The sequence below is a fragment of the Accipiter gentilis genome, chromosome 5 (assembly GCF_929443795.1).
Source record: "Accipiter gentilis chromosome 5, bAccGen1.1, whole genome shotgun sequence".
Lineage (NCBI taxonomy): Eukaryota > Metazoa > Chordata > Aves > Accipitriformes > Accipitridae > Astur > Astur gentilis.
Genome location: NC_064884.1, coordinates 35,078,315 through 35,103,882, shown reverse-complemented (window position 1 = coordinate 35,103,882; position 25,568 = coordinate 35,078,315). Strand labels below are relative to the sequence as shown.

Genomic DNA, 25,568 nt, shown 5'->3' with positions numbered 1-25,568 from the left:
GGCAATCTGAGCCTTTAAGAGAAAGTCCAGTGAGGCCAAGTCACCTTCCAAAAATGACAGGCAGAAGTGGTGATGCCTGGTTTTGGCATCAAAGGTAGTTGAGTCTGAAAGAGTTTGCACCCATAGCTCCCATTTTGCAGGAGGAAGTCTAAATCAGCATTCTATAGGAGCTCCTAGGAGGAAGAGGTATTTCCCTAATGAGGTGCAGTAGCTGAATGTATTCTGGCCATACATTCAGCTAGGAGGGAACAGATCTTGCTTTTCAGGTTTGTTTGGTTGTTGTTTTTTGCTTTTTGGGTTTTTGTTGTTTGGGTTTTTTTTAAATCCAGAGATTATTTTAAACTGCCCAGAGTTCAGTGATTTTCCACTATTTCATTGCATGATGATCTTTAAGTATCCCATGTCTCGGGACTGATTCAATGGGAAGCCTAGCACCTTTTCTGATCCCAGCCCCAGGCAGAGTTGCTTACTGCACCCTAGAGTTAGGTTTGTTATTGACAGCATCGTTTTCTCCTTTGGGATATAAACTAAATATAGCCAGTATGTATTGAGTGAAACCATTCAAAGTGTACTGCCTACTTTCCATTTTACTGAACTACCATCTCACAAAGGTGTACTTAGGGATTCTTATTCATACTCAAGACACACTTGATATAAATTAAGGATGAACTTTAAGTACTACTGCTAATTTATTTCTCCTCTACACAATACATTAAAACTAAACAAATAAAGGTTCCAAAATATTACTAGAAAAATTGGATGTTTAATGTTGACAGGTTATTATTTCAGAAAAAAAATAATCTATTGGAGAGATGGCTTGAATATGACTGACACGAAATGTGGTCCCCTTATGCTTATCTTCTTCTCTCCACAGTGACTCACTAATGGTACTCCTGTTGTTAGAGGTGACGTTTTCATAGATCAAACCAGTGAAATACACTCACCAGTAATATGAAGTAAGATTGTATCTCACATGCATGGGATTTGAAGATTTAGTGTCTTCTTGACCACTTACAGATACCTAGTTTTGAAAATTGTTTGGGATTTAAAGTATACAGTAGAAGTTTTCTCATCTGGATTAAAACTTTGATCTCTAGGCTTTTCAGGAACGCATGCGGTTTATTAATAAGTATGCTGTGAGAGATTCAGAGGAGCCCATAGCTGGGACTAAGACTGCCAGTTTAACACCTAGTTCAGGAGAAAGAGGTAAGGGTATAACTTTCTGTCAGGCATGTCATCTGTTTATCATGTTCAGCTCCTTAGAAGACTTCTGCATTAAATACTGGTAGGAAATGGATAGAACAATCCCAATAAAGGTGTCCAAAGGCACAATGGCATGTTTAGTCTCTATCTTCTCTATCGCCTTTTTGTTTTAATTGTTGCATTGCTCTATTTTCAGACACAGATACAGCCTCTTGGAGGTTGCCAAGTTACCCTTAAGCAAACTTTAAACAGTCCTCCTTTACTAAAATTCTAACCCTAAATTAACCTGAAATTTTGGAAGTTCAGTGGAAAATACCTACTCCCTCAATTCCAAGTTGGGTACCAGAGGTCATTAGTGTAGAAATATTAAAAAATTGTTTAGCAGCTGAAATAGCATGTCAGTAAGACACTGCTACTTCTAATGTACATTTTCTTTATGTTAATGTTAATGGAAACTGTTCATGGACAGTGCTCTGGAAGTGAGGTGTCAAAAAGTGCATACTGAGTAGCATCAGCTTCCTGGCAGCTTCCATAAGTGTTGTCTAATTTTATTTAGTGGTTACCACTTCTATGACTTCTTCATTTGTATTCCCTGACAATTACCAGGCTCTGATGAAAATTTGACCTGGGTGCAAGGCTACAAGGCTGTTTGTTGTTTTTTTCTTCTGAGAATAATGCTGAGATCAGGCCATCACAAACCAGAAAGTATAATACCCATCTGATTGTGACAATACCTGGTCATGGCTCATGTGCGTGGAACTAGAACCTGTAACTAGTACATAACTTGTTAAGATTAGTATTTTTCCGGTCAGGTAAGTAATGATCCTGGGAACGTTTCAGAACTTAAAGCAGAAGTAGTCCTCAATTTATGCCTTAGACAAGCACATCATTAGTTACTTTTTGCGTTACAAACTTGAAAGAATATTATTTCCTCCAAGTTATTGGATAAGGACTTCAAAATTAATGGTTGTCTACCAAAAGCTTTGTTCTAAACCAGGCATTTGGAGTCTAATACAAAGTCTCATGAAGTAAAGACATGACACACAATGACTTTAAGTTGTTTCCTTCCATAGAGTGCAGCAATAGGCTTGAACATTTTTTTTAATGTTCAGTATCTTGATAAGAATTTTTATGTTCTGGCAAATACTTTTCTGGTGGGCAGTGGCTACGGCACTTCCAAAGTCCATGTCACCCTTCTAGACCAACAGAGAAGGCTGGTATATTTGTCTATGTATAGACAGTAAATTTTTTTAATGCTCAGAAACCTCTTTCCTATTTTTGGTGAGAAAATGCCAGTAATATTTTTAAAATGTTTCAATTGATTATTACTATAAGTAAGGTAATAAGAGAGTTTTTATGGAAACAAACTACTGCAGTCGTCATCAAATCTCATCAAATTTCACAGGCATTTTCAGCACATCCAGATGAACTGAAAGAAGGAAGCATTGGAATAATCGCAACGCAGCTCAGCACAGTAGCATGCTTAATATCAGACGTGATTGTATTGTGACAAGGCTACATTAAAGCATAACATGGTTACTATCCATGTGGTTAAAAAAATTCTAACACTTCAGAATGACAATTTTAAGTTGTCATGGGACCTTTTTTCTTTAGACTGGTGTTTCCCAAACTAAATCTCTGCCCAAAAGGGAATATAATTTTTTTAAACTGCAGCCAGGACTGAACAATCAGATTTTTATTGATTTATTTTTTTTAAATAAAAGAATGCGATTCCTTGCTGATTAGAATTTATTCTTAACGTTCTTTAGGCACTTTAAATTGAATGGTCTTGCTTAGATTTACAGACCTTCTTGAGTACTGTGGATTTAGCTAAAATACCTATATTAATTTCACTCTAGAACATGTGGGGGTTTTGCAGCATTTTTGATTCTATCATCAGTGTTGGAAATAAAAAGGCAGAAATATTATATCCTCTCCAACCCATATTCTTATTTATTAATGTATTTTGCTGAGCCCAAAGAAGAAAAGACTATGTAAGAATTTAGATGGAGCCTCCTAGCATAACTGAATAACCAGTTTAACCTGTTCTGTTGTAGGTTCTCTTACCACAGGAAAGAAAACATCACAAGCAGCTATTGACTCAAGCTTACAAATGCAGCAAAAAAAATGGGAGCCTGTAGACCTTAGTCCTTACATGAGGTAAACTGCAGCAAGAACAATTAAGTCCCAGTGAAACACCAAAATGAAAGACTGGCTAAGGATTTTCATATATAGAAATTAGTAAATGCAATATATTTTTATGCACTTGTATCCTCTCTGTAACCAGATGCAGTATAATAGATGTGAATTTAGACTTTATCCTTCACATGTCATTGAACTAAGCTACAATTCCGTCACTTGCTTTTTAAATTTGCTGTGAAAATCCGGGCCCATGTTTTATCTGTCCTTTATGTTGTGTACACAAAACCACTCAGGAGTGAACGCAGAAGTGTAGATGGCATCAAGATACAGTTTTCAACTTTGATTTTCCTGTCATGGATGTGTTTTAAAATCTCTGCTTTCTTATATCCATTTATAATTTATGTCCTTTCCTTAGCATAATACACGTCAAAGGAGCTGAATCACTGCACTGTATGTAATGAGAATGTGACATAAAAATCTGAAGAAAATGGATGTGCAAGCAAATATGTTTATTTCAGTGGTCATCTTGAAAGAATATAAAGTTTGTCAGGATGTGATGCTAGATTCAAATAATATATTTACCAAGTTCAGTTCAGTTAATAATAATAGATAATAGCTAAAATAATTACATTAATTATATTCTTTATTCAAAAGAACTATATTCTTTATTACATGTGTTGATATGAACCTATCTAGCTAATATACATGCACATGCATGTTTGCTGTGCTGCAGGTAGAACCCAGTTCATGCTTAAGTCCATTTGTACACAAAGTGGCATTTATTCAGCTCATTTATTTTCAAAAGAGCTTATGCTCAAAAAATCCCCAAATTTAATTTTAAATTGAAAGGGAAACTGGTGTTATATTGAAGTGAGTACCATTAGAACAGTAAAAAATATGGCAAAATATCTTCCAGAAGCTTGAGTCTTGTAAGCATTTCATTTGTCATCAACTCATTGATTTTTACACTAGTCATTTAAGTTAAATTACAAAAATATATTATCCACTTAGCTGACATTATGCCAACGCCAAAAAAAAAAACCCCTACATTTGTCTCAGTGCTGAATTATAATATCAAAAACTTATAGAAATATGATATTTCTTGCAAATTAAAAAGAAGTGTCACATGTAGGAGTTTTTCATATGCTTGAAGATGAGCATGATTTTACAAGTAGTCACTCAAGTATAAGAAGACCTGGCCTCAGGAATGAATGTACTTTCTCATCGGTGTTATATATAAGCAGAAGAAAAGTGACTCCTTAACCATATCTAACCATACAATAGTGACATTGCAGTATATAAGCCAAATATATGCATATGGGTGCTAAGCAAAATATCCACTACCCAAAACTGTATTTGAAATGAGACAAATATCTCTGTATTTCTTTCAGAAAAACAATGTCTGAGTCTGCACTAAGAAAAGAGCAAGAGATAAGTAAAGCGGAAAAAATCAACCATTTTAAGGAACTTCGAGAGCTGGCTTTGGAACAAAGAGAAAAAGAACGAAATGCCAGAGCTTTACTGAAGCAAAATATACTTGACATGTATGAGAATCTGCAGGTAGGTTTTCAAGATTACTTTCTAGTAACTATTACTGTGATATCCACCACTGGTATGAATGTCTTGATCAACCATTCTCAAGACCTTTGTATTCAGTAGCAATAATTAGAAACAGTGAACAAGCTTGAAATTTCACTTGGGCAAAGGTTAAAACTAAAGGTTCTAGAGAAAAAAAATAGTACTACGCAACACCCTTAATATGGTATTCTTTGTACTTTCTTGATACAGCTCTTTGCAAAAACACTATTTTAAGAATATCACTGTAAAACGATAGTTATAAGTGAGAATAAATTGAGCATTTGACACACATGACCAGATGCATATTAGATAAAGCAGCTCTGGTTTGGCTTTTTTTTTTTTTGTTATAGGATTGTATAGGGTTTTTTGGAAAGTAATAAAGAACAAGATAATTTACATAGGAGGGCAAGTTGCTCCTAATGTGTCTTACAGCAAAGTTAGAGAACACAGTTTTCCTGGAATATGCATAATACCAGCAAACAAAAAACTGAAATTATTAATTCTTAAAAAAACGTGTCTATAAATAATAAATTTGGTAGCATTAGTGTAGGATCCATTGTTAGCATTAACTCAGCCAATGCATTGCATATAAAATTGGTATGAATATGTTAACAAAATTGGCTTGACCCTTGAGTGTCAACAGGAACAAAATGTTTTGTTACACAGTGTTGATACAATAACCACTAGCAATCAGCTGGTGACTACTCAGAGCTCTTAAAACTGGATAAGAGACAGTAAAAATAATTTTACATCAAACCAACCTATTTACAAAAATCACTTGAAAACATCTCCTTAACAAGTTCCCAGACAGCCTAATTTATATTACCTAACTACAAGTCTGCAGGGAGCCATAGTTCTCTACCAGTGACTGATTGATCCTAAAAAGAATGTATGTCCAGGTTTTCAGATGTTGCTAGGATTTTGGATGCCTAACATATCATGTATTACAAGGGCAAATTTTTATTAAGAATAGTTCCTTGGCTCTTTCGAGAAAGTATGTCCATTAAAGATGTTTCACACTATGAACTTAAAATGAGAATTACTTGTGAATATGCATACTGTGCTGAATACCACTTTTACAGTTCTTTCATCTGTAGACCATGGAGAACTATACAAAGGTACCCAGGTATCCCCATTTTCCAGGATAGAAATGTAAAGGAAAAAGTTTTCAGAAGTGTCCGAGTCCCACTTGCGCTTAAGTCTCATGGAAGGTCAATGTGATTCAGGCTCCTTTAGTCTCTTAAGAGACTAGAACTCCTAAGCCATTTCGGCATTTCTGAAAAGGAGGTTTTAAGGGACTTGTTTAAGACAATAAAGCAAGGCAGTAACTGAAGAGGGACTAGACCCGGATGGATAACTAGTCTGTTGTCCTGTCCTCCTTTCACACAATTAGCTGCTTATGCCAGCAATTTAGAAAGGATTTTCATGAACTTCCTCTTCTTTTTCATGGTGAAAATATTGACATATAGCTGTGTCATTGTGACAAATCAATAAAATACACACAAAAAGAAAAGGAGAGATGCTCTCCCTGTACTTACAGAGTCACAAAGTGAAACATAACAGAAGGAACACAAGATGAAATCAAGATTCATGTGTTGGGGGGGTATTGCTGTTTGTTTCTGGCTAGGCATCCTTAGATGAAACACGAGGCAGAGTTCACAGCATTCGGGAAGCATACAGAACTAAGCTGCTAGAGGCTGAGCACAGAAAACAAGAAGAGCTGGCAGCTCATGAAGCAGTCCTGCAAGCAGAGCAAGAGAAAAAAAGTCCAGATGCACACAAAAAAAAGCACAAGAAAGGTTTAGGGAAAAAAAAGTAATTGCTAGCACTACTGAATGGTATTTAGAGGTTTGGGAAAGAAAGTTTATACACAAAGATGAGAAAGAATGTTTGTTATTATCCAGTAATTTTGTCAACTATATCCCATTTTATCTCTTTGCCTGGTGCTAGTGAAAAAATTGACCTAGTATTCTTCATTTTAACAAAGTGTGTGGTATTTTGCTTCTCATAAAGCTACTCACTACTATTAAAGTTTGTATGTTTTACTGGAATGAAATTTTGCAATAAAAATTCATATTCCATTCAGATTCTTCTCCCAAAATGACAGTGTCTTTCTTCCTCTTTTTTCCGATCAAAGCAGAACCAGTCAAGAATGAATCAGAGTTGAAACAGTGAGTGTAACCGATCAGTTTTGAAGTCATTTAACTTGGCAGGAACATGAGCTCCTTATGTGGATGACAATTTGTGGCGTTTATAATAATTAAATAGTGGCATACCACACTTTTCATATGCAGGCGTTGGAAAGCTTCCCAAAACCTGGTTCAGTAGGCACTCACAAGCTTTCTGTGCACTGTAGTATTTTTCCCTTTCATCATTCTCTTAAGTGTTTTTGAGTCTCACAGCAATTCTCTGTAGTGGCAAACTCATGGCACAACCTTCCAAGGCTTGCTGAATACTCCTTAAAACCCTATCACTCTCTGTTTATCTTTCCTAAGCTATGTTTTGTCCATGGTGGCTTTGCTCAAAGTGATTACAATAGACCCTTGGTTCCTAGACCTTCAGCTGGAATTTAAAAATGTTTTTTAAAGGTAGAACCAGTGTGTGAATGAAGTGGCAATCGCAGGCTTTCTACATGAAGGGTAAAATATTTCCTCTAAGCTCTTGCCTCCATTAGCATTGAATTACTGTATTTTTTGGTACTGTCATCAAACGCAAATAAATACGTGCATTCATACTCACTAGCTAGCATTCTGTACTCACAGACAATGGTCAAAACTCTTACAGTGGTGAAAACTCTCTCTAGACCAGACAGGGCTGTTTTAAATGGCTTAAAGAATTTTCTGTGTATGTAGTCACAAGCAGAAGGTTGGGAAGCTAGACTGCCTACATATTGTATACATACAATATGTCCAGGATGTCCAAAAGCATTTCATTATCTAGGCAACATAAGAAACCATGAGACTCACCTATTTAATGCAAACCACAAGAAATTTTATCCTTTGCATTCTGGCCGCTGGTACTGGCTAGCCATTGCATTTGAAACTAGCCTTTTTTCTGCATCCTAATGACATACCAGATGTTCGGCCTTTTGGTCACCTGTTCTGTCAGCACCTCGCTGCCTGGCTTGAACTTGACTCACTCCTCTATCAGTTCTGTGATGTCTGTTCTTTATACATCATCACACCTACACACCTGCTGTGATGCCTCTGCCTCCATTCGGCCTCCTTCCTCCCATACAACATAAACTAAACTATCTGGCTTGAGTTTTCCTGTTTGAAAAGGCGGAATTGAAACCAGAGTCCTAAAACTGCACTGGTGATTTTTATTTTAAAGAGCAGGAGCTAAGTTTTGCTTTGGCCCATACAGGCTGCAAATGAAAAGCCTGTCAGTCTTGTGCTATAATTGCTCTGACTTTGTCCTCCCGATTTTGGAATATGGAGTATACTGCTTCATAATATTCCATCTTGTTTCCATGGCAATAGCACGTGTTGGTTGTCTTCTTATGTGAATCTCTAATGAGCTTCTGTAGAGAAAGATCAAGCTGACGTTCTGTTCTTGATGTCACTGCAAGCGCTCTAATGACATTCTGTTGTAAAAATCAATGCAATTCCAAAAGCCAGCATAACTGACATCTAAATGTCAAAAATTCAGCTAATAACCTGCATGATCACAACCTGTCCCTGCATGTAATCAGCTACAAACTGACTTAAACTCAGACACAGTGTACTCAGATCTACATTATCAAATCTGATTCTGATGTTATACACAATGCTGGGTTTCATAATTTCCTCATTTCAGGGAGTAATGTGGCATCGTCAAAATCTGCTCTGTGGTTTGTGAATGTCTCTATTGGCTAGTTTATCATTTCAACAGCGCAGGTATGATGAGGGAGTGAATTACTGTCACACTGTTTAATTGCATGTACTTTGGAGTATGCAATGTTTTAAGAGAAGCAGAGTAGCAGTTTTATTAAATCCATGTGCATATTCCAGAAGAACAAAATATCCACTTACCTCATAATGGAGCCTGAAAGAGAAAAGGCCTTGTCTGGATTGTGCCAAAGAATGAACTTACGTTGGACCGAGAAATGGATGACCGATGAAATTTCATATGCATCAGTTTTACATCAACACAACAGCTTTTTACATGGTGCACTATATTGCAGGCTAAGTTAGTGGGGAAAGATGTACAAAAACTAAACCAAGATGTAACTGTATTTCAAAACAGTCATTTGCAGTAATTTAAGGAGCCATCATGTTTAGCACTTAACTGTAAGAAAAGCAAACAAAACCATTCATTGTCATTTAATTGATAGGATTGTTGCCCAATAGTCAAATTCTGTGTTCAAATGGATAAAGCACTTTTATTCTTTTGTCCTTTAGGAGTAAGACAGCTTTTAAGCACCATATTTTTTTTAAATTTAAGCAGCCTTGATATCAAAGGAATTTGCTGCCTGTATTCAGTGCAAGAAATTGCTCAAATTCTGTTTTTACAGATTGTATGTTTCAGAAATATGCCATATTGCATCAGGCATATTTTCTTAAGGTTTTCTGTAATAGAAGCTCTGGAATTTGGATAGTCATCATTCCTGCTTATACACAGCTTGGCCATTCAGGACCAGATTCAGTAGGGGCATAAAGACAAGCTTTAAATTATATGCTTTCTTATTCAGTAAAGAACTTCAGCAAAGGACTGAAACATGGGGTCAAGCCCTTTACAGAACAGACTGGGTAGGGAAAGCTTTTCTGAATCAAGACATGACTCCTAGATCTTTTAAGATGACAGTAGTTTTGGAGGTGCAATAGAGGAATGGCTGCATCAAAGCACACTTTACCTGGTGGCTTCAAGTCACAGAACAGAGGGTTTGGAATTGGGGGATTGGGAGCAGGGATTGAACAGATGCCTTCTAACATTTCATTTAGAAAATCAGCCCTGAGAAAGTTTGCACAGTTTGCCACTTACACAGCCTCTAATTTTTGTTCATGGAACGACTCTGTATCTGAAGAACAGCACAGATAACTATGTCGATCTCTCAACATTGCAGTTTAGTTGTCTTGTGACTTGGAGAGTTGCATACTTCTCCCCTGAAATGCCAAGTCTTACTCCTGAGGAAAAGTATGGCAATAGCCATCTCTGTGCATAGATGAAGAGGTGGGGTACTCCAACAGGTCAGAAATCCTGATCTGTCTCTGACAGAAGATTGTGTGCTGCTTACAGAACCAGTCTCCAATATTCTGGTAAGATTTTCTTGTCGTTGTGTGATTCCCCACACCTTGAATACCTCCAACTCATGAACCAAATACAAAGCTAATTCCAATCTCTGTGTTGAAAACACTATCAGTCTCGTAGTATCTAATCATCGCTGAGGACTTGCACAAGGAGAAGCAGTTTCAGGAACCAGCACAGCGGCATGTGGGAGACAAGCCTGGCTTTCCTCCTGTGTACCAGCCATGCAGCTTGAGAGACCTCATAAACTCAGAGCTTAGGGCAGTACTGGAAATACTTTACAATTATACTTTGAGATTGGCTGGAATTTTGAACAAAGATTTAGGGACTCTTTAGAGCAGGGCAGCATCTTTCAGAGCATCTTTAATGTTGAGCTGCATTTTTGTAGTGGTAAAACAAAAAGAATTTGTTTACTGTACTGATTCCTGATACTTATTTCTCTTTCATATGAAGTATAGCCAGTTATACAAAAGAAAATGTCACTGTTCAGCAGAAGTTTTGAAAAGTTTTGATGGAAACTGAAAATGCCACAGTAGAATGCAAACTTTTCAACATGCTAGACCACATTGTGAATAATCGCTGAAGAATTTCTCAGAGTTTGCTTGTTTTACTTCTACATTTTAGGGAAAATGGTAGCATGCACAAAGCAATGCAGGTACCTGAGAAAGAAATTAAGTCTTTGACTTGATAATTCAGTTTAATGGGGATTAACTCTGTAAAGAGTTAATCACTTCTAATAATTCATTGTAGGTGTGTTCTACTAAGCTTTAGCAATTTGCACTGCTTGATCCTTTTCTTTTGACCAGCTGTTATGAAATAGAAAGGATCTTTTTCATTAAAAAGTATATCTAAAGTTACTTTTAATGCAAGTAGCTTCATTAATCTTCAAATGACTTGTCCCATCTGCTTTGCTTTAATTTGGCTGGCATTTACACAATGAGTTACAGACCAAAAACCAGACCAAGCCCGTTCCAGGATGCCTCGCCGCTGAGACAAGCAATGTGCTGTGAAATCAGGCTCAGTTCTGAGCTGCCAGTCTGCTCACCCCGGCAATGTGCAATTTACCAGCTATGTAAGGTCTCATTTTAATTCAAGGAAGAGACACAGCATTTATGCACATGCACAGCATTTCCCCTCCAAAAGGCAAGTAAAGTGTCTACATATTTTGTCTGGCAGAAAACATAAGAGAACAGCTTTGCATAATCCCACAGCAGTTTGCAGAATGAAAAAAATCTCACTTTCAGAGCCCTTTTTCCCTCTCATTCATTTGTTGAATCAGCCCTAATAGATTCACAGTCCAGGTAATGTTTCAATCATTTAAATATCCTTGTTATTTGCAGAAAAACAAGATTCTGTTGTCCTCCATCTCAAAGGAGGACAAAGATGGGAAAGAAGTAGAAAGTCAGGGAGGGAGAAGAAACAGTCTGCATCACATGTAGTGAGACAATAGCACAAAAGAAAGGTGTGTTGAAGATGTTACTAGCCAAAATACGAGAAAAGAGATGGGGGGTCAGGTGGGACTCAGGACCTTTGACTTCTGTGGCAATAAGAATGTGGTTAGGGACAGTGGTTCAGGGACTGGCAGGCTAATCTGAGAGTGAGGTAATGTACAGACCCAGGAGTAGCCAGGACATGTCACTTCAGGTCAGGTCTGGATGCACGCTCGTCTCTGAAACGTGGGCTCCTCTGCCTAACACCTGGACTTCTCCCTGAGGGCAAGCACCAAAATGCTCACTCTTTCAGGAATACATGAGAGGGTTTTGCCTTGCACATGGTAGCCCATTGGGTGCAGCACAATCCATGGAAAGCAATAGCCAGGCTTCTGTACCCTCAGCCTGAGAAAGCTGAAGTGGACTCTGTCGGTGTGTGCCCCACTCAGCAGGGCATCACAGACATCTTTCCAAGCTACCCATGACTTGGGACTACCGTGCAATGCTCACAAGCCCAGGTATAAGCACAGCACAAGAGAGCCTGATTTTGTGTATAAGCCAACCTGTTGCAAAGCTGGAACATGCGAGAAGGAGGGATGCAGCAGCTGCATGTTCAGGGATGTTGGTAAGGTTTAACTTGCTAATAAGTCACATAAATGAAGTGTCTTGCTAAAATGAGACCACTGTTTTGTGGCCTGGCGTGTCCTGAATTTAACTTCCATCCCATAGCTGGCTATTCTACAGGTGGCAAAAACCAGAAGACATCAGGGTACAGAGGCAGTCAAAGCACTCAGCTGTGGCATGGCTAGGAGCAACCAGAACTACTTCAGACATAGCAAAAGCAGAAAGTGCCTGAAGGGACACAAAGGGGCATTGGAAAATCCATCCTTCCCCACTCTGCCCATGCCAGAGACCACAATGCAACTCTGAACTTTCAGCTTTAAGGCCACAAAATTATTTTTTTTTTTTTTATTTTTTACACTGCAGAGAAACCTTGAGTTGGCTCTGGTGACAGTTGTTGGCAGAGGCTAGAATCATAGATCTAGATATGCAGGAAAGACTAAAGCTGCTCCACTCCCAGCCATCTGGGCAGACAAAGGGATGAAAACTTACGTGTCCCAGGGTTTTACAAAGCCAGTAAAAATATAGCTCTTGGGAACTGGAGAAAGGTAAGAGACCAGAAATTAGTCACAAGTGCCTAAAGCAATGCTTGTCCTCTTCTCCCTCACACCACAGAAATGTGTCATGAGGGGATGTGAGGTGCAGCTACTGAAGGAATGAGAAGCTGCTTGCTCTCACCTTGTCCTTACTCTTGATAGAATGAGTTTCACAGCACTTCCCTGTCATCATCAAAAGCATTAGGAAAAGCAAGGGAATGCTTTTCTATTGTTCCAGTGCAAAAGGCGGCTTTCCCAAAAGCACATTTCTCAGGCTTGCTTAAGTGGCTTTCACCTAAATTAATCAGTGTTAACAGTTCCAAAGACTTCATTGACATCTTAGCTTTTTTGAGTGTTTTCTTTTTTTCTCCCACATATATTACTAGCTTAACACATTGCAGCTGCAATGTTGCAGATGATAGAAACTGTTTTGGTAACTGATGCTCTGAAATACCATTTATGCATAGACTGAGATATTCAAGTGCTGTTTAGGGTGCTTGCCTATACCCATATCTGCTTTCTCTGAAAGACTCTGATTTATTCACCACAAAACAAAGCAAATCTGGAAACTGGCTAAGATGAGAGGAATGCACTTCCCTGTCATACCTTACAAACTGGGTATACAGAAAAGCAAGTCAAGATGAGGTGTCATTGTATTTCAAGTCTTCTCACTGACCTTAGCAAGAGCTAGAGGTCTAGTATTTTCTCCCATGTATTTATCAGCACATGTGTTCTGAGTGTATCATCTATATAAATTAACGCACAGTCAGCACTGGTTCAACAGTACAGGCACGCAGCGCAAAACAATTGCAAATCAGGTGCAAGACATTTTATAAGATAAAGTCCCTGCTCAGTGAAATTCAGCTGGAGTTTTGCTAGAGGCCAGGACTTCACCAGTGGGATGTGCAGGGTAAGACATTGTGAGATATCACCCTTGACAGTCTGTCGTGGTTTAACCCCAGTCAGCAACTCAGCACCACGCAGCCGCTCACTCACTCCCCCCCGGCCCCGCAGTGGGAGGGAGGAGAAAATCGGGAAAAGAAGTAAAACTCGTGGGTTGAGATAAGAACGGTTTAATAGAACAGAAAAGCAGAAACCAATAATGATAACACTAATAAAATGACAATCGTAATAATAAAAGGATTAGAATATACAAATGATGCACAATGCAATTGCTTACCACCCAATGATTGATGCCCAGTTAGTCCCCGAGCAGCAATCCCCCCACCCCCACTCCCCCCAGTTTATACACTAGATGGGACGTCCCATGGTATGGAATACACCGTTGGCCAGTTTGGGTCAGCTGCCCTGGCTGTGTCCTGTGCCAACTTCTTGTGCCCCTCCAGCTTTCTCGCTGGCTGGGCACAAGAAGCTGAAAAATCCTTGACTTAGTCTATATACAACTTAGCAACAACTGAAAACTTCAGTGTGTTATCAACATTCTTCTCATACCAAACTCAAAAATACAGCACTGTACTAGCTACCAGAAGACAATTAACTCTATCCCAGCTGAAACCAGGGCACAGTCCAATTAAGTACTTTGCTTTCAGATACTACAGAGCCCAAAAGTCTCCCTGGTCCATCCTTTTTTAGGGGTTCCACTGGATTCATTGCTGCGTTCATGCTGTCACCCCAGCAGCAGTGTGGCTAGGTGGGGAAGTAATATAGATGAAGTGGAAATTACTTTAAATAGAAACCTACAGAAAGGTTGTGCCACAGTCATTTTTTTATCAAAGATAGTACAGATAGTATAGAGGCAATGCATAACTCTTGCCAACTAAATCTGGAGGCTGAGTCATTCAGCCACTTTTAAAAATTCATAATGATGATTGTTGCCTGGAGCAATTTCTAAAATGAGATGTCAATTGTGTCAATGCCAACAGGTAATATACACTGTGAATAAGGTAATTAAGAGATTATTTAGCTTACTAAATGCCTTGTAATTTTTTGTGTAGTCCTGATGCTGCTGTTTTCTTATGTAAAAATTTATAATGTTTTATTTATTAAAACAAAATATGACAGCTTTACAGTCATTCTGAGGAGTCTTAACACCTTCTTCCCACATCAGGTGTTTCCAAGTCTCATAAAAATACAAAACAAGCAAACACCTGAGTGCACTCTCAGCGCTTCTTTGCCAAACTGAAGATTTTTTTTTCTTCAGAGCAGTTGCAAAAAGAAGTGTCTTTCCACCACTAGACAATATCCCAGCACCAGTTTAAGGCTCCCCAAAATCCTGGGCCAGATGTGTTATTTATTAAGACCCCCCCACGCCTGTAGGAGCCACTTTTCCCTGCAGAGCTCACCTCGCTGCTGCTCCGGCTTCTGGCAGGGGCACCGGGGCAAAACGCCTTCCCCTGACCTGCGCCTAAACTGAGACCAGAGGCCAAATTCGGCAGCGAAGGAGTAACCTGGAGCTTGAAATAGCTTGACCAGCCGTGACAGCACGGCAGCTTTTGCCGGATCTGCTCGCTAGCGAGAGGTGTTTCTGTGCCTGCCTGGGCGGGCGACCGCGTCGGGGGGTCTTGGGGTGCTGCCCCCTCCCCACCTTCCCCCGCAGCCCAATTCCACCCTTGCCCAGCCACCACCCTGCAAACCAGGGGGGGGGAGATGGGACGGACACACGGCTGGGGCAGCCCAGGGGAGCTGCTGCTCAGAGCTGTGTCCTGGCTGGGCTCCAGCAAAGGCTCTCTATGAGCAATTTGTGGCTACAAAAGAGAAATGCTGAATTTCTAGCTGAGCTGGGCTTAATTCTGAGAGACTGCAGGCAAGGATAGCGATTTTTTAGTCTTTTATTTCCCCCACAGCAAAATATGTACTCAGTTTTGAGTAATGCTATAAATAAGCAAAGTAAAAAATAATAACTGAGAGGCACCGGTCTGCAAAATAACAAAAGCTTAGTGCTTTCAACTAGGCCCTTCAAAGCTGTGCCCTGTCTTGCCCTATTCCACTTTTGAAAGAGAATGAATCTGTGTGAACTGGAAGGATTTTGTGTGGCTTTCCATCCCTCTGTCCATTCAAAGGCGGTATGTGTAACTGCTCCACGAAGAATCTCGAGCTCAGCTCAGCTAACCAGCGGATGAACCGCCACTGCTGCAAACCCCCATGAACGCAGACACTGTTCATGTCTGGCTTTAGTCACCTCGAGTCCTTTGAGTCCGAGAAAACTTTTCTACTTTTTGTCTTCAGGGCTTCTCCTCAGGCCAGATAACTGCTCGGCTGGCTTTTCTCCTCCAGCAAGGTTGACACCACTGCACAGTATTGATCTCGCTGCAGCACAAGAGGTGCGGCCGAAATACCGATAGTCACTTACCTCGTATAGTGTAGTACAGTGAACTTCCAGAAAGTACAAATGCTTGTGCAGGAGACTGGTAGAGTAAATCATTAAAACTACCTGCTGTCCATTGTGCCTCTTGACATTCCTTGTGCTGTAACTGTGACTTGTTTTATTGACTCATTATAAGGATATAATGCACTGGGGAGTCAGGAACTTGCAAAGGGATGTATCTGCTGTCCCATAAATTGTCCCTCTAATTTTGTAACACATTACAGTTTAAAGGCAGGTCATAATGTTCCCAATCAGTTACCAAAAGGCAGGTGTCTAACTAAAAAATGCCTTGATTTTGTGAGGAGCTGAGGAACTTGCTTCAAATTGGGGCACTGAAAATCAGGCCAGTTTGAATTAACTGCTGGCGGAGTCTAGCTCTGAAAACTTGGGCTGCTATCTCTGAGTATAAAACAGATCCAGGGAATGAACGAGCATACAAATATTCCCGACAGCTTCAGGGTACTACTATTCAGTGGCACTGACCCTGCCTGTGCCGATGAGGTGCACGACCTGAAGGCTGTCACCCTGAGTGAAGACACAGTACAAGTGCCATCTCCACTGGATATGCATCTGCTTGACCCTGGGCAGGCTCTTCAGCTGGGACACCAAATCCACATTCTGCATGTTGTACGAGAGGAAAATCGGGGACCGGGATAAGCAAGGGTCTGTTTTCTCCCCTCCAAGTACTCTTGCACGGGTTGAGTAGCTAACTGTACAAGTAAGTTGAAGCATACCAGGGGCTGCTTAGGTTTTTGAACAGCTGATTGACCTTTTCGTTCCATTTGCGAATCTGATGATACATTTTAGTATGCTAATCTTTTTCAGCATATATTTGAGTTGCAGCACTAAGAGCTGTGGCAAACCACTTTGGTTTAGGTTTCGTTTATCACTTATTTTTCAGATGTCAGCATGCACCAAAGGTCTGCAGGAGCCCATCACTTCTCAGGGACAAGAAGACTGTGAGAACCTTCTGATGGGGAACAGTCCGTGCAGTCTTCTGCCTACAATAAACTTTCTTTTCCCAGTATGTGGGCAACAAGACAGAATATCACAGAGATTAAAAAACAGATTGACGCTCTCATTGTGCTTAAGCTGCAAGTATATATTAGGATACGGCGCTTGTCTAATGATGAGTCTTATGGCTGAGGTGTTAAAAAAGAATTAGTCTAGTCAATTTAGCCACCAGACAGCTATCGATATTAACAGAAGCAGTCTGATTGACTTTGAAAGTCTCCAGTTATAATCCTTGCTATAATTATGATTATGCTTCTCTGTAGAGCACTACTGAGCCTCCACTTTTGACTCATACCAGATTCCCACTGAAGTCAGCAGGAGCTGTGCCTGACATGGGGATCTCATAAGCAGTACTGTTTGTCTGAAAATAAACAAGCTGTTCCTGTAAACTGGCTCCTTAATATGGACTGGTTTCCCCTTTGTATGGTAATAACTCTAGTCATACATACAGCTTTTGCTTTGTTCTGCCACAGGAACAAAGTCAGATTTAAGGGCGCAGTGGTCTGGAGTATTTTCAGACTTGTCCCGCACTGTAAAATTCTTAACTAGACTTTTCAGGCTGTTAGATTTAGGGGCTAGCTCGAGTCTTTTGAGTTTCCATCCAATAATTCACTATCAAGAATACCCTGCTTGCCTGTAAATCTTCTCCTCATTAAATTTTGCACAGACAAGTAAAATATCTTTAATTGATTTCATCATCATGATTAGAAGGAGGCAAGTAGATTAACTGCAAAAGAAGTAAATACACAGGTCTATTGTGGAAAGCTTATATGGGAAAAAATCTATCTTCAGCTCCTTACCTACTGCATTATATACTCAGGAAAACTCTGCGTATTGATTATGGGTGAAGTTGTTAATTGCCTGGCCAGCACTGCAAATGAGGAAACGTGTTTGGGAAGCAGCTTTCCGTTTTTGTAGAAAAAGAGGAAAGAAAGACCATAAACTGGGGAAAATCTGAAACAGCAAAATTCATGAGACTATCATTATTCATGTTAAGATGCACAATTTGATAGGAAGATTTCATATTAGGAAGTTTCTGTAAAGGTTAGCTTGCTGACAAATTGCCCCCATTATCTCTATAATCGCTAAGCTGTAAAAAACATTAATCACTCATCTTGCAAGAAGATCTGTGGGAGTAAAATCCAGTGGGGTTCTGCATGGCCCTACCAGCCTCTTCAAGTCAATCAGAGGATGGGGTTAGGGCTGCTATCTCAGGCTATAATTGAACGTTGTTGTAGTCTCTTGTTTCTGGGAGAACTGGGGTCTTCATGCCTTCAAGTATTTGTCTGGGCATCAATGAGCACATATATCCAGAATCAGAAGTACATGGACATTTCTTCATGTGGACTTTTTAGAAATGTAATTACAACTGTCCTTAAATGCCATGTTCTACACTTTCCTGTGTCCTTTACAGTGCTCTGCTACACAATGGCTGTGTCAACCTAAAGCTTTACCAGCATGTTTATCTCAGGGTTGGTTTTTTTTTACTGGCTCCTTTTTCCAAAATTCTCAGTATCAAATACGGTCAAGCACTGAAACAGAACAGAGAGTATCACTCAAAAAGTTTTCCATTGCAGTGGTAGCTACAGCATGTTACCCTATGGTATTTGAGCACTTACATAGAGGACTGATTTCTGTCCCCTGAGAGTGCTGGGTGGTGGGGAGTTGTCCTAGTTTTGCAGAGAGTCATGTGGCTATTAGCAGTAATACCACATAAGCATTGTGGCCTTTTGGAAGTGGTGTTAGGTGGGAGGCACAGCATGGCCATGGTTTCAGAAGGAGTCTGGGGTCTTGCAGGACCTGGCCCTGGGCACACCATACTTTTGACAATTCAATCAATGGCTTCTCTCATTAATCCATAGCCACGCTGCACAACTCAGTAGGAGAAACCTTCTTGCTGAGTGCACATTACCTTCTTTCTGTTGGGAGGGAAACCAAAATTTGAAAAGTCAACTCATCATTTTTTCTCATCTTACTTTTGCAAAATAAAAAAAAAAAAAAAAAGAGGCTTCCTAATGTGCAACTGCTTGCATTAATCAGGCAGTGACTGTGGCTGAGAGGCGCTCAGGGAGCTCCCACCTGGGGAGGAGACGCCAGGTTAATATCACATTTCAACATTTCTGCTCCCTTCAAGAGACACGAGTGTCATCTAGTGGTGAAACAAACCCACTCACTCACACCCCAAGGGCCACCATCTGCCCACTGGTTTCCATAAAGATCATCGGGCGACACATTTTGTTTCTGCTGCACTTTAACAACCTAATACAGAATGTATATAGTAACACTTATTTTAGCTTTTGTCCTTGTGGGATTTCTTTTACGCATGCTGATGGAAATAATATGAGCCAACCACAGTTAAGAAGCAGGAGACTCTAATGGCTCTCTGCCTGAGGTTTTTCTGTCCCTGCGATGAGATACAGAAAGGGACAATGACCACCAGCATCAGCCTTGCTCCCCAGGAGTTAAGTGAGTGCTTTACAACATAAAGGGCCGTTTAAAGCTTTATTCACTTGTTATATTGTGTAATGTGTCCATTGCAGGAATGGACATTCAAGATCTTTCCATTTTAGAGTAGATTTTCTCCCAAACTCTTTAGCCGCTTTCCACACACAAATACAGATTTATTACTGAAGCAGAGCATAGACATAGTAATTCTCTTTTAATCAGCCAAATAAGACAAAAGGAAAAGCACTATCTCACCAGGAGCATCACTAGCAGAGGAACACACAGGGAAAGGTAGCTTAGCTGGTAACAGTGTAGTGGGGAAACACTGGCTGGTTATGTATAATTTTCCTGATTTGACTTTCTGGCAGTTCATCACAGTAATTGCAATGCAGCAATCCCAGATCAAGATATTGTGCTGGTCTTCTGAGGAAAAGCAGACTTTGAATGCCCACAAGTCACCTAGAAATCATCACGTTGTAATATTACTCCCACAATTGGGATCCACCTGAGTGCACGCAGTGCACTTTTCCGAGTGCGGAACTGGAGACCCACCTTTTTTTAGGACAAAGGTGAACTTCCCATATTTTCAGCTAATGCCAAGGACTGAGGCTTAAGGAAAATCCCAAGTGCTAAAATTGGGAGAGACGAGTAGGGGCTGGTGGACAGGGAGGAAGGAGAGCTACATGGCCTCGTAGCCCTGCTCCCACCATGGGCAGTGTGAAAAGAGAAACCACAGCATCTTATCCCCCTTCCCTCCCGCTGGAACAAGGCCAGTGGGCCATGCCGACGGAGAAGAGACTCAGGCCTCTGCTTCCCCTTTTGACTCAGCTGTTTCTCTGAGGAGGATTCACACCCAAAAATGAGAAGTGCCCAATGGCCGTTTGGAACTGGCGAGGGAAGAAGTGCGGATGGTCTTTCTGATCCCTGCGACTGAAGCCACGTGTGTCTTGCCACCAGTTCAGTGCCAGAGAAGTACACCCGTGTTTAAGAAAAGGCACGTTTCTAGTTCTGCCCTTGAAGCTGAGGAAAGGGTGCTCTCTTGGCAAAGGATGCTCCAGCAGCAGAGAGCAAAGGGTGCTCTAATTCCCTTCCCAAAGCAGAAGTCCACCTCTCCCACCCTTTCACCCCTTCTTACAATTGTCCCCAGGCTGTCTCCTGGCTTCGTGCTGTTTCCTCTCTTTGCTGCCGGATGCTTTCCCGTTAACTAGACACCCCTCCATGGCTCTGCATCTGTCAGGGGCTGCCCTGCTGCCTCCTGCCCAGTCGCTCGCCCTGTGAGCTGTGGCAGTGCTAATGCTGCTGCCAGGAGCCGGTATGGCAGTAAAAAAGGTGTGTGAACGTGAGAGCCTGGGCTCCCCGATCATCACCCTCCTCCTCCTCCTGAACTTTTGCTGCCCTTTCTCTGTGCTGTGCAGAGATGAACATCACTAATCCTAGATTTGACCTATTCACCACTGCATCCTATAGTGGTGCCAGCAATACAGGACGCACCAGTAAGCGGTGAGGCTTTTGAACGAGCAGAATTAAACTGTGCCCCTGGCTGCTCACAGATTAGCTCCTGGCTCCAAAGCCCCTGTGGTCACAGAGACCATATTGTGAAAATTTGAGCATCCAGTCCCTCTTCTAGGGGGAGAAACTAAGGGCGTGCTTCATCATTCTTCAAATGGCACTTCACCTCCCACTGCCTCGCAGAGCTTTCTGCTAGAGCAGGCCTTGGGCAGTCATGCCACACGCCTTTCTTTAGCCGAGGGGTGCACACAAGGGAGAAAAAAACCCCAACGACCAACCTCATAAAAAGCACTGAATCCCTTTGCAAAGCTGCCAGCTGGCTGTGTAACAGTGTGCTGGGCAGGACCCAGATCAGCCAGGTAGCGAGGGGCTCTCGGCAAGGCGAGGGCAGTGAGGCAAAGGGGTCTTTCCCCTGCCTTGCTCTGAGCCCGGAGCCACAAAGGGGAGGCTGAGCAAGAACCGCCAGCTCTTGCTATCTGCCAGCCCGTCAGCCTCCCGCTCCCGTTCCCCGTAAGAGCTGACCGGGCAGGGCTCGCGCTCGCTCTTTCGTTTGTCAGCCCGCCTGCGTCAGCAGGAACGCGGGGAGCTCAGCTGCTCATCGTCCCAGCTGAGAACGTTGCGGGAGGAATTAGGCGAGGCGTGCTGGTAAGAGGGAGAGAGAGGGGTTGAGGGGCAGTAGTCACAGGCGCAGTGATGTGGAAAAGATGAGATCAGGAAAAAAACCTCAAACGGGGTATTCTCGAGCTGGAAGGGAATGTATTTTTAGAAGGATCGGGCTGTTTCAATCCCAGCCGTGGGGACCCATGGGATCAGCAGTGGTCTCCCGGGGATTTCAGCAGGATTTGCCTCACGGCTGCAGTGAGCGAGTCGCCACGAGGCAATTGGCATTCAGCTGTGCTGTAGAAGAGCTAAATGGGTGGGCTGAGAGGCTCGGTTGTCCCCTTGTCCACAGATGAGATGTGGCAAGGGGCAGGGGAGGGCTTGCAGATGCTGCCAGGTCTGCAAGGGCACTGTGCAGGCTTTCCCTCTTCTGAGCAAAAGCGGAAAGCTTTGCTTGTCACAGATGCTCAGTCACACGCTTTTAGGCTTCAGTTTGAAGCACTCTTTCGCCATGAGGATAGTGCTAATGAGGAGAGGCCATGCCACAGCCGGTCTGACCGAAACCCAGGGAGGTCCTGGCAATGAGAGCAGGGTTAGTCGCTGTGCAGCAGCCAACTGGAGACCAGACCCTGGTACCTCTCTCATCAGCAGAGTGAGCAGAGTACTATATCAAAAGAAGGCACACATTTCATCAATTCCCGTGGTGCTGGAAAACTCAAATTTAATTTGAATTTTTTTAATCTGCTTCCATGTTTTGCCCACTGCTAATGCCAGAGCGACATTATTCTCCTTCTCCCAATTATTTCCCAGCAGAATGTGTCTCTTTTCACTGAAGTTCAGTAAACATTTTGAAAACACTGTGACAAGGCAAAGGACGTTTTGCAAAATCTTTCTCCCTGTAGCCTAAATGGACCTGGCAAAAGAGCAGATGATTGTGATCTGAACTTGGGGGAAAAGGTGAAATAACTCATCCCCATCAGTTCTGCTATTTGTATGTGGGAGTAAATTCAGGCTGATTGTCCATCTCCAAGTGCTGCACTGACCTCCAGATACATGGCATCCCGAGTTGCAGTGCCTGGATTGTCCAGTGGCGTGCACCACGTAGCCGCTTCGCTTTCCCAAATGCCACAAAGTGACCTCTGGAGCAAAGTCGGATGTCCAGAGTGCCAGCGCTGGGCTGACCACAGAGCCACAGACCAGAATTGTCAGCTTAGAAAGATGCCTGTCATGAATACCAGGGAAGGAACAAGTATGACGGTGCAGAATAAGCTTTGGGTTGGTTGGGGTTTTGTGTGTTGTGTCACGTCTGCACATCTAGAACCAAATACTGCAATATTCTGTGCCCATGTTTTGCTTTTTTGGACACACATTTCATTTTGGACACATATTTTCCATATCTCCAAATTTTCTGTAAATTTCAGCAGTCAATGATTATTTAACAATCAAAAAAAAATTGCTTTCTCACCCCTTTTTTTTGACTTTTTCTTCTTGCTAACTGGCCACCAACAGGAGAAGCACCGTTAGAGTAATACTGAACACAAAATCTTTAGCTAAGATTTTCAGAGTGACTGAGGGAGAATTGTCAAGGGAAAGGTGTCTGTCCTCTGCATAGCAGGCCCCAAAAGGTAAGCCCCAAAAGGGGATACCTTGGTGGTTGAGTTCTTGGCCTGTGGCTACATTTGAATATTCAACTGCTGTGATGGCAAAGCCTCCCTTGAAATGAATTATTCTCCCTGACATCATGCTGACAAGTTCAATTGCATTTCATATTCTTGCTAAGAAATTATCTCATACTGTGTTTTTCCTTTCAGAAAGTGCCTGGAGTAGACAGGCATCCTTTGCTAACAAGCCCAAAAGGAAAAGCCTAGCTTACACAAGTTAAAAAATGTCTGAAGGACTCATAATTTTGGCAGAAAGCACTTCATGCCCTCTAAGGGAAGATCATAAGAAGTGAGGTCTACAAATAATTAAGTCAGCTTAGCATTATCATAAACTTTGGGTTATTTGTCCTTATATCACGTTGATTTTTGTTTGGGAAATTCAAAAGCCGGTCCCACCCCTCTGTAATCTTTCAACCAAGCTTCACTTCAGTACCACATTGTGGGAAGTTTGCTGAAACACCTCATCATCGCCTAGATTTACTTTGTTCCTCCGTTCTGCCCAAGTGAAGAGCTTTTAGTTGCACAGTGCATATGTGTCTGGAGCAGCTTCCCTCTCGGGAGGTGCTCCTGCAAGAGCTACAAACACATTTCTTCTTCTTTCATTTGAGCTGATTTTTTTCCCCCATAGGGCTTTGCTAGCTGCAGTTGCAATAACTGGATGCAAATGCAGGACCGGGGAGCAAGGCCATTTGTTTCCAGTGAGACCCCAGGGTTATCCAGGCACTTAATTCCCCATATAACGACCTAATTCCCTGCAGTGAATTAATTCAGCAATGCATGGGTGCTCCTAGAGAAGCTGTAACCAGCAGCTCATAGATGGAGCAGGCTTCGGTGCTGCAGGAGTGGCTCTCATGGCAGGCTGGTCCCAAGGCTTGGAGAGTCAGATGAGGCTTAATGGTGACCTTACCCCTCCTCCATACAGACCTGGAGTCCATTTGACTCAGAAGAAACTCTTGTGTAAACATTTCCTCAATTCCCTGCTCTGCCCCAGCTTTGCTTCCCAAGTGCTGCATTCCTGCTCTGCCCCAGGCAGCGATGTGCCAGCCAGGAGGGGAAAACTTCTCCGGGGCCTCTGTCCTGACATTAGATCAGAAAAGGCTCAATCCTTGGACAAGTTAGGGCCTGCCATGAAACCTGGACCTTAGCGAAAGCAAGCTGAATGGAGAAAGTAAGCGATGCCTGCTGAAGGGACGATGTATAAAGAAGCCTTGCCTCAGGCCAGCAGCAAATACAAATTGGACATCAGGGTCTTCTGCCTTGGCATCAAGGTATATTTTGGGCTGAGGAAAAGATAACTCTAGGTCATCTGCTGTGAATAAAGGACTTGAGAACAGAGTTAAATGATGAGAAGCTATTGATGATGGGAGAAAATGACTGGGTACAGGCTGAAAGTCTGAAAAACAGGATTTTCCGGGATGGGTCTCAGATGATAAGCAGCAGCTGGTACAGCATCCACAAGGACTGAAGCAATGCTTGCCGTAAGCAATGCAGTGAGAATGGGACCAGCTCCCAGTGTCCTTCTGTGTCACAGGGCCAAGATATCCAACAGCATCTGGGTAACCAGCTCAGGGGCTTCTGCACCCAGGAAACAGTTCAGGCAGGGTCATGTTTGGGCTTTCCACCCCAGCAGCTAGGGATGGCTTATAGTCCCGTCTCTCTCTCATGAAACAAGCCTTTTTAAAATGTTTAAATATTCCAAGGTGCAAATCTTGAAACCTGTCCATTGCATCTCTGTTTGCTACCTGCGGCACATCATGGGAACCAGTGCTTACAGGTCTGCTTGGTGTCCATTTGTAGACCAGTGGGTGAGTTAACGAATTGTCCACCATGCTCACTCCTTATTATAAGCTATTTATTTTCACTTTAGAATACCAGCCAGAGGCCAGCAAAATTGGAGTCTGTATGTTTCTGTCTATAGCTCATTATATATCTACACGCATGCTCACACACACATAGAATAAACTGCACTCGGAACATGCAAGATTTGAGACTAAGGGGAAAGAAGTGTTACCCACCTTTTAAAGATGGGGTGCTGAAGGAACAGGAGATGATGTGAGTTCCAGATCATACCCAATACCCAAACACTTCACAAGAAAACCTTCCTTCCTTCCTGGAATGGAAAGAAGAAAGCTAATACGCACAGGAATAAATAGGACTGTACCTTCTGCAGAGTACCTGTAGTGTTAAAATAACCTTAATTCCCTGCCCAAGACAGTCTCCCCGCTTTTTTTTTTAATTTTGCATTCAGTAGTCTAAAGCAGGAACTGTGACACTTATT

General features: G+C 41.8%; 1 protein-coding gene across 1 annotated transcript in view; it reads left to right on the top strand.

Moving 5' to 3' along the window:
• The window catches only part of ADGB (androglobin), a 123,928-nt gene extending 117,106 nt beyond the window's left edge, over nucleotides 1-6,822 (top strand). Inside the window, exons 32-35 of the mRNA XM_049800562.1 lie at nucleotides 1,098-1,212; nucleotides 3,261-3,363; nucleotides 4,737-4,905; nucleotides 6,551-6,822. Coding sequence (XP_049656519.1) covers nucleotides 1,098-1,212; nucleotides 3,261-3,363; nucleotides 4,737-4,905; nucleotides 6,551-6,742 — 579 coding nt within the window. The 3' untranslated portion in view covers nucleotides 6,743-6,822. The remainder of the gene's footprint in view (nucleotides 1-1,097; nucleotides 1,213-3,260; nucleotides 3,364-4,736; nucleotides 4,906-6,550) is intronic.
• Nucleotides 6,823-25,568: the final 18,746 nt, after the last annotated feature.